We start from the raw sequence: 13,053 nt of genomic DNA, 5'->3' as shown, positions 1-13,053 counted from the left end.
TATTTACATTTAAGTCATTTAGCAGACGCTCTTATCCAGAGCGACTTACAAATTACTTATACATCAAACTTGCCAGTATATTAACAATAGGTTATCTAACTAACTACCCAAAGTTTATTCACTTGATTATACCCGTCATTATTAGTTTAGCTAAATGGTATAGTTGTTGTGCGTTCTCAATGGACATTCGGGTGCTTTCGTAAATTTGCTCTGGCTATCTACTCTAATTTCAGAGCACACTCTTCTGAGTGTACCAGAGGTTAGAATAGTGAATTTACGAGCGCTCAACATCGGTTGAATATGGCCGGTGTCAGTTAAGGCAAATGTTGCCAGCAACACAGTTAATCACCAACGCTCTGGATAACATGAAAACTGCCTAACCAGCTCTGCCAGGGCGAGTAAAATGGTCACTCATTTGTTTCCGGAAGTAGCTAGCAAGCTAGCCAACGTTAGTTTGGGTGCTTGACTGCCGTTGTAAGGTCAGAACGCTCAAATCAAAGCTACTCCTCGGCCCGAGCGTCCAGTGTGCTCCGAAAGCGAAATGCTCTGAATTTACAAACGGACAATCTAACAATGCTCTGAATTTTCGAGCGCACTCTGGCACTCCAGATTGAATTTAACAACACACCCGAAGTCGTAAAATGTCTTAACTAGTAATTTGTTATGCTAACTAGCTAGCAAGAGGTTGCATAGCAGCAGCATCAACTTCCGGTAGACTGGCAAAGAGCTAGTATGCTCACCTGAAAGGATATTGTTCCGTTTAAAATATACTAAAATGAACTTATAGTATGTAGTATATACTCATTAAGTATGTAGTATACAGTATGTTAGTTTGGGTATTTGAACACAGCTAGGGTCTCAACTTACTATGAAGAGTATGAATATTAGAATACATAAGGTGCAATTTCGAAATTTGGTTGTGCATCAGCAGTTTTTCTTGTTATGTCAGTCACTGACAGTCACTCAATTAGCCATGTTCTAAACTTGTAGTAATCTTGTCGGAATACAGACTGGGCAAGCAGGGCACGTGCCGAGGGGCCCTGACCTTCTGGGGCCCCCATTGATTTTGTTAGTCATTCTCACTCAGATATCATATTAACATGTCATAAGTCATTACAAAACGTGTAGAAGAAAACTTGCTTTAAAACTGCCACATTTTCTCTACGCCTCTTTGCAAAATGTGTAAAGATGCACTATGCAGAAATCACTCCGCCATTTCCTGGTTGCAAAAATTCTAATAGTTTGCTTAATTTCAGTTTATGTGACAAAACAAGTATAGTATAGATAATCATTGTACCATCTAAACCGCTGTGAAATATATATTTCCCATTACCCAAAATATTGAATTTTCAGCTGTCTGAAGGTGGTGTACAAAACCAAAAGTAAAAGGTGTAACAACTAAACTTAAGAATGAGAATCATAGAAATAGAGCACATAGAACATATCTACCGCTTCTTAGACTTGCTGTCAATGAGAATGACAGATCTATAACACACATGTCAATGTGAATTTGTTCAAGTTGTCCAAAAAGTTACATATTGCAGCTTTAACATTTTCTCTCCACCGTCAAGCGGGGGGCCACTAAAATGTTTTTGCCACGAGATGGGAGCCCCCCAACCAAATCTCACTTAGAGCATCCAAAAGGCTAGAGCCGGCCCTGGTTTTATGTATCGATACCATTCCACTGATTCTGCTCCAGCTATTACCATGAGCCCGTCCTCCCCAATTAAGATGCCACCAACCTCATGTGATTAAGCGTCATGGGTAAAAACACACGAACATCTTCACCATCGCGCAAGCATTCCAGCAAACTTTCCTGTAGTCGCATGGTCTGGTCGTCTACATTGATAATCATTGTTACGGAATTATCAGACTGAAAACTTTTCAATTCCAGGCCAAATATGGCTGAAATCAAAACTACCGATCCAACAGCCACGGAGGCTGGAGAGGAAAAGGACTGGACAGCAGCAAAAGCCTTTTTTGACAGTTTAAAAACAAACAAACCTAGACCTGTAAGTGATACATTCGCATATCTTGTTTGCAGTTTGTAGAAAAAAGTGTCAATACGGGTATATTTGCTGCTAATCTCGTATCGTAATTTTCTTTCTTTACTATTCTTGTTTTGCAAACAGCCCAAACCCCAATATGCCGTTACTATCGCCGTCTCCTCTCGCTCCCTGTTCAACATGGTTGCAGAGGGGAAGATCTACAAAGAAGATGGGGTCGAGAAGTATGTGACCTATCAACAGGAGCACGACAATGAGCCGCTCATGCCAGGGGTGGCGTTTCCTTTAGTGAAGGTAGGTTAATTCAGAGAGCGATTGAAGGATATGGCCTACCTGCATGTCTGTGCTAGGAAAAGGCAGAGGGTGCCCTTACAATTATTGCCGTTTTGAAACTGCAGTAAAAGTGCACAAACTGCAGTCGACTGTGGTATTTTGGACGCAGGGATTGCAGAACTGCAGTTATACTGCACTGTAACTGCAGTTACACTGCACAATTACTATGGTAAAGTTATTTTGGATGTAGTATTTGCAGCCTCCTGCAGTTATACTGCATTCTAACTACATTACTACAGGTATACTGCACTCTAACTGCAATCTTTTTGGTAAGGGTCTTACATTTTCTGTTTATAGGAGAATTGGCTCTGGCAGCAAAAACAGCCCAAAAATTTATTTAAACACAGATCGATTCTAAATTGCATTGAGGTTCTAGAAACATAGCCCCCTACTTTCATATCACTTCAATTTCACAATTGCTAAATATATACTTACTGTACACCAGTGGCGGTTAGTGCCATTCAAGATTTTGTAGGACAATTAATTTTTTCTGAGCATGCCCTTATTTCTATTACAGCATATTGGATGACTGTGATTCATATTCTATTCACCCAGCTCAATGTAACATCAATAGGTTTAGGCTACTACATGATACTCGAATTTGGACTACAGTTCACAACAGCTATCTGTGACCAGGCAAAAAAAACATTAGTAAACCCACAATACAATCCATGTGTACAATCACGCAGTACAGCAAGTAGTTACAACGGCGGCCCCGGTGGCAATAAATTAATGCAAGTCAAGGTAAGCTTGGCCAGCTTGCATAAATAGCAGTCCTCTGAGGCAGGTTGTTGAGTAGGCTAAATTAACTGCATTAACTACCTAAGTAAGTGAAAGGTAAACTCTGAAGGGAAATAAATACAATGAAATATAGCTAGCTCTCTCTGCTTCTTCTCATTCATTTTGGAAGAAATTAATTTAACTGTTCGATTGTCTTTCTCTTTCTGAGTCAACTACTCACCACACTTTATGCAGTGCTAGCTAGCTGTAGCTTATGCTTTCAGGACTAGATTAATTCTCTGATCCTTTGATTGGATGGACAAGATGTTAGTCCATACTGCAAGAGCTCTGATAGGTTGGAGGACGTCCTCCGAAAGTCCTCATAATTTCTGTGTAAGTCTGAGGGAGTGTGAACGTTAATGTTTAAACAAAAAAATATGGATCCTTAAAATTTAAGAAACATTTACAGTGCAGCTGGCTAGCCTGCTCTTTCTCTTTGCAAATTATGCGAGTGTGTGTGTTCAGTCTTTTGGTCGTTTGCGTGTAGAATATCCTAGCCTATTTATTGATGATAGGCCCTTCTTTACTGAAGGTGCCAGATACAACTTTTGATTGCAGATATATAAGCTTAGCGCATGATTCTGACTCCGTCTGCCTGGTGGCCGACCTACCTATACTGTGCCCCTCTCTCTCCGACCCTTTGTAGCTCATTATGAAAGATGCAAGTGTTTGTGTTTGCGGAAGTAAGGCAACTAATCAGTCTCCTCCTTTCCAAAAATACTGAATCTTAGGAGTTCATTCCTAGTGGATGTTTTCTTTCTAATGTCACGGTATTTAACATATTTCAAAGTACTTTATTTTGGAGAGAGTGCGCCGGCAGCTCGTGATTATTTGATTGACAATTCTGGTCGGCTAGTGATTGACGTTATTCCGTTTCAGAAGTGGCATTCCTTTACAGACAAGTAAAATGGCGTAGCAATACGGCATTTAAAAAAGTGTACCTTACAAACAAACATGTCATAGCTGAGGTGCTTTCAAAGGTATATGACTGTGGTAGATGTACAATTCATTCGGAAAAGTATTCAGACCTTCACTTTTTCCACATTTTGTTACGTTTCAGCCTTATTCTATAAAAGTTGTTTTTTGTTCCTAAATTTACACAGAATAGCCCATAATGACAAAGCAAAAACAGGTTTTTAGAAATAGTTTTTTTTAAGCAACCATCACATTTACATAAGTATTCAGACCCTTTACTCAGTACTTTGTTGAAGAACCTTTGGCAGCGATTACATCATTAAGTCTTCTTGGGTATGACGCTACAAGCTTGGCACACTTGTATTTGGGGAGTTTCTCCCATTCTTCTCTGCTGATCCTCTTAACCTCTGTCAGGTTGGATGGGGAGAGTTGCTACACAGCTGTTTTCAAGTCTCTTCAGAGATGTTCGATCTGGTTCAAGTCCGGGCTCTGGCTGGGCCACTCTAGGACACTCGGAGACTTGTCCCGTAGCCACTCCTGCGTTGACTTGGCTGTGTGCTTAGGGTCATTTTCCTTTTGGAAGGTGAACCTTTTCATTAAGGATCTCTGTTCTTTGCTCCGTTCATTTTTCCCCGCCGCTGAAAAACATCCCCACAGCATGATGCTGCCACCACCATGCTTCACGATAGGGATGGTGCCAGGTTTCCTCCAGACGTGAAGCTTGGCATTCAGGCCAATGAGTTCAAACTTGGTTTCATTAGGCCAGAAAATTGTGTTTCTCATGGTCTGTGAGTCTTTAGGTGCCTTTTTTGCAAACACCAAGAAGGCTGTCATGTGCCTTTTACTGAAGAGTGGCTTCTGTCTGGCCACTACCATAAAGGCCTGATTGGTGGAGTGCTGCAGAGATGCTTGTCCTTCTGGAAGGTTCTCCCATCTCCACAGAGGAGCTATGTCTGAGTGACCATCGGCTTCTTGGTCACATCCCTAACCAAGGCCCTTCTCCCCCGATTTCTCAGTTTGGCCAAGCAGCCAGCTCTAGGAAGAGTTGTGTTTCCAAACTTCATCCATTTACGAATGATGGAGACCACTGTGTTCTTGGAGACCTTCAATGCCGCAGAAAGGTTTTGGTATCTTTCCCCAGATCTGTGCATTGACACAATCCTGTCTGAGCTCAACGGACAATTCCTTCACCCTCATGGCTTGGTTCTTTCTCTGACATGCACTGTCAACTGTGGGACCTTATCTAGTCAGGTGTATGCCTTTCCAAATCCTGTCCAATCGATTTAATTTCAAGTTGTAGAAACATCTCAAGGATGATACATTGAAACATGATGCACCTGAGCTCAATTTCGAGTCTCCTAGCAAAGGGTCTGAATACTTATGTAAATAAGGTATTTCTGTTTTTTATTTGATACATTTTCAAAAATTTCTAAACACCTGTTTTTGCTTTGTCATTATGGGGTATTGTGTGTAGATTAAGGGAAACAAAGTAATTTAATACATTTTAGAATAAGGCTGTAACGAAGCGTGAAAAAAGTCAAGGGTTCTGATTATTTTCAGAATGCACTGTAACTTCAATGACTGGCACTAGTTGTCGTACACGCTTAATAGGACTTATTCTGCATTGTGAGTTGACATGGAATTTTTTTTTCTTTTTTTTCTTAGCTTTTAAAATTAATAATTTGTTACATCCCTAGTGAGAACCATGAGCCTCCCAAGGTTTTGTATTGAAGTTAATGTACCCAGTGGAGGACGGAAACTAGCTGTCCTCCGGCTACACCATGGTGCTCTTGCGGCTACTGTAGTCCTTCATTGCAAAACAGTATTTTAATCAGTTATTTGGTGACGTGAATATATTTACTGTATCTAAAATGGATAAAAAAAATGTTTTTTAATGTTTCACTATTTAAACGTTTCTGCAATTCAGTGAGTAGGATGGTCTTCCCCATCCTCCTCCACTGCAGTACAATGTTTTAACACAGTTGCAGCCAACAGTGTTTTTCAGTGACATGTTTTGTGGCGTCTGTCCTCCGTTTACACACAGGTGTTCAATTCTGGGAAATGCCAGATGGGCTGGACCAGTTTCTTTGTTGGTTTGATTTTTAAAATGTTAAAATTTAGCAGTTTCTGTTATACTAATCTGCCAAGATGGGCCGGCCTGATTTTCTGGTAGGCTTAGGTCATGCAAACTCATATTCAAAGTGAAACGCGGCATAGTTAAAGATACTTGTTCCGACACTATCAACAGTTAGACAGACATCGTGGATCGTAAACTGTAAGGGTGGGTGTCACTGCCTATAAACTCAGGAAGAGCACATTTTACATTTCATCTCACTCAATGTCATTTTTTGGGGGTGGCCATAACCATGATTTGGGCAAATGGTAAAGAGCATTAGCCTCATGATTCCTGTAATGAAAGTGTGTGCCCTGTGCCTGTTTCACTGGGGCCTGCTTCTGTAATGAACAAGCCACTCTCCTCTCCCCCACCCCATGCACTTGAGAGAGAAATATGTTCTAATCGTAAGACATTTCAAAATGTAATTGGGGGAAAACACCGCTTTGGAAGCTTTGTCCTGGTTGACGATTGGAGGGGCTCAGCTTTCTGTAGGTATCATTTTTATTTCTCAATGCTCAATAGCAATTATTTTACCACCTAGATATTTGATATGGCTTTGAGATATGGAGCGGTGCGAAATGCGCAAAGGCCATTGCAAGTGTAGTGTAGGCCTATAGGTCACATGGTTAGTAGCCTACAAATGCAAAGTGTTTTAAGACATAAAATGTACTGTTGGTTGAATACATGGCTACTAGCAGTGGGTGTTAGAGTTATCGATCTAGTTCATGTGTTTTGAGTATCCTCTTCCTCAGGTTTTGAACCCCAAATTAATCAGCCTATGATATTAGAGGTGCACATTAAGATGTATCATCTCTATTGAACAAAAAAAAAATCTGCCGTCCTTTTTTGACAAATATAGCAACTATAGTCTAATTGTCAACCCATAATTCACGACAATCACTGGGTTAGGTTGCACAAAATGTATTTAGTCATGCATTCCTGCTTGTAAATGTTAGATGAAACAACTTAGTCTATATATTACACTTCTTCGGAGGGGGGCCTCCGTCCAATGAAATTGATCCCATCACCCAGAAGATATGCGAGATGATTCCCCAGCAGTTTGCCCCTCTCCATAACCCCTATGATGACGACAGACAACTCGACCCACCAATAAGCATAAATAACTGGTAAATATCAATGCCTACAATGCACGTTAAAACTAACGTTAGTGCAACTTCACTACAATGTTACCGTTCAGGCCCGTTCAGATTGTTGCGTAACATCATCACTCGTATCAAGGCTGGGCATATCATAAGCCCCAATTCAATTGTTGTACAAAATGGGCATGTAAATAGCCTACTAATAATTTGTTAATTATCATAAAACTCAACAGGATTCAACCTGTCTCTAATTATTCTCTGAGGAACTCTGTCATTTTGGTTTCTCCACAGTAGATATGCTGCCATTTTATCAGTTAAACCACCTCAAGTGGCAATTTAGAATTAATCTCCAATCTAAGTTAATATTTTTTTATTCATTGAGCAACAGGTTTAAAATTAATCTAGGTTTGAAGTTTAAACTGAACTTAGATTAGAGGAAAGATGTAATTCAACTTTAATTTGTTGCACCAAGATTATTAGATAAACCTTGATTTAACCCAGTTTAAGAGTTAGTCGTGCTGATTCAGGAGAACATATATGACGGGCACTAGTTTGCAATATAGGCTAAGTCGTTAGCTTGGCTTTTATAACGTCTAATGCTTGAGCAGACAGAACAAAAGCAGCACAGTGACAGCAGAGAAGATGCTTAGACTAATAGACAGCACAACAGGGAGGCAAAGCAAATGGTTAGAGAAGAGGCCCAGTTATAGTGGTGAGTTGTATTTCCAGTGGTGTTTTTACATTTTTATTTTTATTTTTTTAAACCTAAGCTGGTTAAAAAAGAGGACCATGTGTTGCCAGTCACTGGAACAGAAAATGGTTGAGAAACGCTGTATTGTACTACCAATGTTATGTCAGCACTATTGCCTGTCAGGGTATAGTGTGTGTGTGGTTGGTGGCCTGCCGGGGGTGGTAGCATGATGGTGGTTTATACAGCGACGTGGGCTGGTGTGGATAAAATGCCAGGGCCGAATTCTTGTCCCCTTCCGCCCCTGTGCATTTATCAGTACATGTGAGCGTGCCTGCCTGCATATGTACATGTTGCAATTTGGGACTAAATAGTCTGAAGCAACCACCTGTAAGTAGTTGCTCTAGTACCCACCAGTCAGGTTTTGAATTTATCCCTTTGTCAATTCTGTCCTAAAAACACACACCCACACACACTGCAGGCTCTGATGAATGTGAACGCACGGCTGAGGCGGCTCTACCCCGACAGCGACGAGTTGTTTGACGTCATACTGATGACGAATAACCACGCCCAGGTCGGGGTGCGCCTCATCAACAGCATCAACCACTACGGTTCGTGGTCGACACGCTCAGCCATGCCTACTACAGTGCTATAAGCAGAGAAATACAATGACGAGTAATTCTAGTAATTATATTTCTTTGGTTATAAGACTCACTACTTGTGTGCTGCATTTCATTGAATGACTGGTATTTTTGACCAAATATTTTTTTCTTAATAGTTAAATGGCTGTTTTGCATGGATGTTAGTGGCCATCTTTGGCTACCAGCCTGATGACTATACTATCGGATTTCTATGGGGTTCTGATATGTTTTTGTTTTTCACTCTCCCTGACAGATTTAACCATTGAAAGATTCTGTATGACGGGAGGGGAAAGCCCCATTGGCTATCTGAAGGCCTACATGACCAACCTGTACCTCTCAAAGGATGGAGAGAAAGTCATAGAGGCCATTGAGGAGGGTAGTTGATAATGCTACTTTCCTTTATTGTCCTATAGGGATTAAACTGTTTTAGGTTACCATGGATACTGCATTTTTAACAGAGTAAAAAAAACTGTAGACGTACATTGTGGGAACACTTTATAGATATAATATAGCATACAGATGTAATACATTATGATACCATTGTTATGAGCATGTATAAGCCCCTTATAATGTCTTTTATAAATAGGCATTGCAGCAGCGACCATGTTTGCGTCCGAAGATGTGGAGAACCAGCTTTCCGACACACAGCTGAAAGTTGCCTTTGACGGGGACGCCGTCCTCTTCTCTGAGTCGGAGATCATCGTGAAACAACACGGCCTGGACACGTCCTTTGAGCATGAGAAGGAGTTTGAGAACAAACCTCTTGCACAGGTGTTCATGAGAGTACATGCCTCCATTTTTCTTTTAGCTTTTTGATTCTGATTATTACATTTATTTTTCTTTTCCCCTCTATGGCTAACACTTTATTTGGAGTCTCCCTATAGAGAGTTATAGATGTTCAACTTACTATCAACAAACGTTTTAACTAACACACCCACTTACTGTAATCCTAGACCTAACCTTAACCCTTGCAAGTTGTTGCATATCATCCGTGGTAGTTGATTGATTGGTGATAGTTTGAGCGTCTAAAGACCATCTATAATAGGAGAATGTCCAAATAAAGTGGAACCCATTGATGTGTTATTTGCTTAGATAAAAAATAAAATAATAATAATGTTATGCCAACCCTATGTCGCGTTCATTCACTCAGGGCCCCTTAAAGTGTTTCCTGGAGGCGCTGGGGATGCTCCAGAGGAAGTTCTACGCCAAGAACGAGCGTATGACCTGCCCCATTCGTACTTACCTAGTCACATCCCGCAGTGCAGCCAGCTCAGGGGTCCGCGTCCTCAAGACACTCAGGAGCTGGGGCCTGGAGATCGATGAGGCCCTGTTCCTAGCCGGAGCACCTAAAGGGCCCCTCCTACAGAAGATCCAGCCTCACATCTTCTTTGATGACCAGATGTTCCACATTGAAGGTGCCAAGGAGCTGGGGACTATCGCTGCACACGTGCCTTATGGGATTGGACAGAAGTACAACAAGGGAATATTTATTGAGCAGCCTGCCAAAGACATGATGTAGTGAGCCTCCTAGGGGTGGGAAGGTATCATACATTATGCAAATAGTTGCGCACAACCCTGTCTTCAGCAGTCTTTTGTTTTGTGCTGGATTTTGTATTAAAAAAAATAAAGCCACTTCTACTAAAATATTTTTATCAGAATATACTGTAGTAAAAATGTACTACTCACTTCAGGGATTTTTGCTAAAATAAAACAAGTTTACAATGTCACCAAATGTTCTCTTTCATAAGAAGAAAAGGGAGAATACTTTTCTGAAATAGTCATCATATTCCAGTTAATTACAGAATGTAGTATCTAGTTTTTGTGTGAAAATGTATGTCATGAAGTGTGTTCACATTTCACACAGGGAAGTGTTTTTATATCTTTAGAGAATGATATTTGGTCTCATTTGCTGCAGAGACAAACATGTGTTTTACAGTTAAATGCCAAAATAATGAAAAGAGTTGAGTACATGAGGGACACAAAGTATATTGAAATTAGTTGCTTCCATACAGGTGTGGTTCCTGAGTTAATGAATCAATTAGCATCCCATCCTGTATTTAAAAAAAATGCTGGGCATGCCATTATTTTGCCTACCCTCGCTATGCCCCCATGGGATGACAATGCCCCCATCCACAGGGCACAAGTAGGCACTGAATGATTTGATGAGCATGACAACTATGTAAACCATATGCCATGGCTGTCTCAGTCACCAGATTTCACCCCAATTGGACAACTATGGGAAATTCTGGAGTGGTGCCAGAGACAGCGTTTTCCAGCAACAAAACACCAAACGATGGAATTTCTCATGGAACAACGGTGTCTCGACCCTCCAATAGGGTTCCAGACACTTGTAGAATCTACGCCAAGGTGCATTGAAGCTGTTCTGGCTCGTGGTGCCCCAACGGCCTATTAAGACATTTTATTTGAGTGTTTCCTTTATTTTGACCTGTATATTCTCAACACTCCTGCGTCTAGACTTCTGCCCATGCATGTCATGGTTTTGTGTACTGCGGTTTATCATAGCTTTGAAATCCTTTGCATAGAGGAACGTTAAGGATATGTGCATAGTAAAGGAATGAAAGGGAGTTTTTACAAGGTACATTTGAAGTTGGAATTTAACATACACCTTAGCCAAATACATTTCAACTCAGTTTTTCACAATTCCTGACATTTAATCCTAGTAAAATTGCCTGTCTTAGGTCAGTTAGGATCACCACTTTATTTTAAGAATGTGAAATGTCAGAATAATAGTAGAGAATTATTTATTTCAGCTTTTATTTCTTTCATCACATTCCCAGTGGGTCAGAAGTTTACATACACTCAATTAGTTTTTGCTAGCATTGCCTTTACATTTTTTAACTTGGGTCAAATGTTTCTGGTAGCCTTCCACAAGCTTCCCACAATAAGTTGGGTGAATTTTGGCCCATTCCTCCTGACAGAGCTGGTGTAACTGAGACAGGTTTGTAGGCCTCCTTGCTCGCAAACGTTTTTTCAGTTCTGCCCACAAATGTTCTATGGGATTGGGGTCAGGGCTTTGTGATGGCCACTCCAATACCTTGACTTTGTTGTCCTTAAGCCATTTTGCCACAACTTTGGAAGTATGCTTGGGGTCATTGTTCATTTGGAAGACCCATTTGCGACCAAGCTTTAACTTCCTGTCTGGATGTTGCCTCAATTTTTCCACATAATTTTCCAGCCTCATGATGCTATCTATTTTGTGAAGTGCACCAGTCCCTCCTGCAGAAAAGCACCCCCACAACATGATGCTGCCACCCCCGTGCTTTGCGGTTGGGATGGTGTTCTTCGGCTTGCAAGCCTCCCCCTTTTTCCTCCAAACATAACGATGGTCATTATGGCCAAACAGTTCTATTTTTCTTTCATCAGACCAGAGGACATTTCTCCAGAAAGTACGATCTTTGTCCCCATGTGCAGTTGCAAACCGTAGTCTGTTTTTTTTTATGGCGGTTTTGGAGCAGTGGCTTCTTCCTTGCTGAGCGGCTTTTCAGGTTATGCCGATATAGGACTCGTTTTACTGTGGATTTAGATACTTTTGTACCTGTTTCCTCCAGCATCTTCACAAGGTCCTTTGCTGTTGTTCTGGGATTGATTTGCACTTTTCGCACCAAAGTACGTTCATCTCTAGGAGACAGAACGCTTCTCCTTCCTGAGCGGTATGACGGCTGCGTGGTCCCATGGTGTTTATACTTGCGTGCTATTGTTTGTACAGATGAACGTGGTACCAGGTGTTTGGAAATTGCTCCCAAGGATGAACCAGACTTGTGGAGGTCTACAATTTTTGTGATGATTTCTTTTGATTTTCCCATGATGTCAAGCAAAGAGGCACTGAGTTTGAAGGTAGGCCTTGAAATGCATCCACAGGTACACCTCCAATTGACTCAAATGATGTCAATTAGCCTATCAGAAGCTTATAAAGCCATGACCTCATTTTGTGGAATTTTCCAAGCTGTTTAAAGGCACAGTCAACTTAGTGTATGTTAACTTCTAACCCACTGGAATTGTGATACAGTGAATTATAAGTGAAATAATCTGTCTGTAAACAATTGTTGGAAAAATGACTTGTGTCATGCGTAAAGTAGATGTCCTAACCGACTTGCCAAAACTATAGTTTGTTAACAAGAAATTTGTGGAGTGGTTGAAAAACGAGTTTTAATGACTCCAACCTAAGTGTATGTAAACTTCCGAATTCAACTGTAGAATACTTATTGATATGAAAATGAAGCATTTTGGTTTTCATGCATAGGCTACCATATAAAACAGGCTATATTACACTTATTTACACTTAATATCTATTCCACTTTTTACTATCCATTCATGTTTCTAATATATTCGTTTTTCCTATTCCATAAAAAAAACATGACTTTTTAAATGCAATTAACCTCAACTTGCAGGTAAAGCTGTATGAGGCTCTATCAAAATATCAAGAAAGCTAGTTGACCATATCTACTGTTCCACT

General features: G+C 40.7%; 2 protein-coding genes across 2 annotated transcripts in view; both read left to right on the top strand.

Annotated features, from left to right (window-relative positions):
• The first annotated feature begins 1,901 nt into the window (after positions 1 to 1,901).
• LOC120023947 (cytosolic 5'-nucleotidase 1A-like) lies at positions 1,902 to 10,098 on the top strand. Its single transcript, XM_038968048.1, has 6 exons — positions 1,902 to 2,012; positions 2,133 to 2,300; positions 8,420 to 8,549; positions 8,833 to 8,955; positions 9,166 to 9,350; positions 9,730 to 10,098. The coding sequence occupies exons 1-6, from the start codon at positions 1,902 to 1,904 to the stop codon at positions 10,096 to 10,098; spliced, it is 1,086 nt and encodes a 361-aa protein (XP_038823976.1).
• Positions 10,099 to 10,680: 582 nt separating this feature from the next.
• Positions 10,681 to 13,053, top strand: part of LOC120023946 (brain-enriched guanylate kinase-associated protein-like) — a 63,169-nt gene continuing 60,796 nt past the window's right edge. The window contains exon 1 of the mRNA XM_038968047.1: positions 10,681 to 10,722. Within this exon, the coding sequence (XP_038823975.1) occupies positions 10,681 to 10,722 (42 nt within the window). The remainder of the gene's footprint in view (positions 10,723 to 13,053) is intronic.

Source organism: Salvelinus namaycush, chromosome 29, assembly GCF_016432855.1.
Source record: "Salvelinus namaycush isolate Seneca chromosome 29, SaNama_1.0, whole genome shotgun sequence".
NCBI classification, from domain to species: domain Eukaryota; kingdom Metazoa; phylum Chordata; class Actinopteri; order Salmoniformes; family Salmonidae; genus Salvelinus; species Salvelinus namaycush.
Note: the sequence above shows the minus strand (reverse complement) of the source record. Positions and strands in the feature narration are given on the sequence as shown.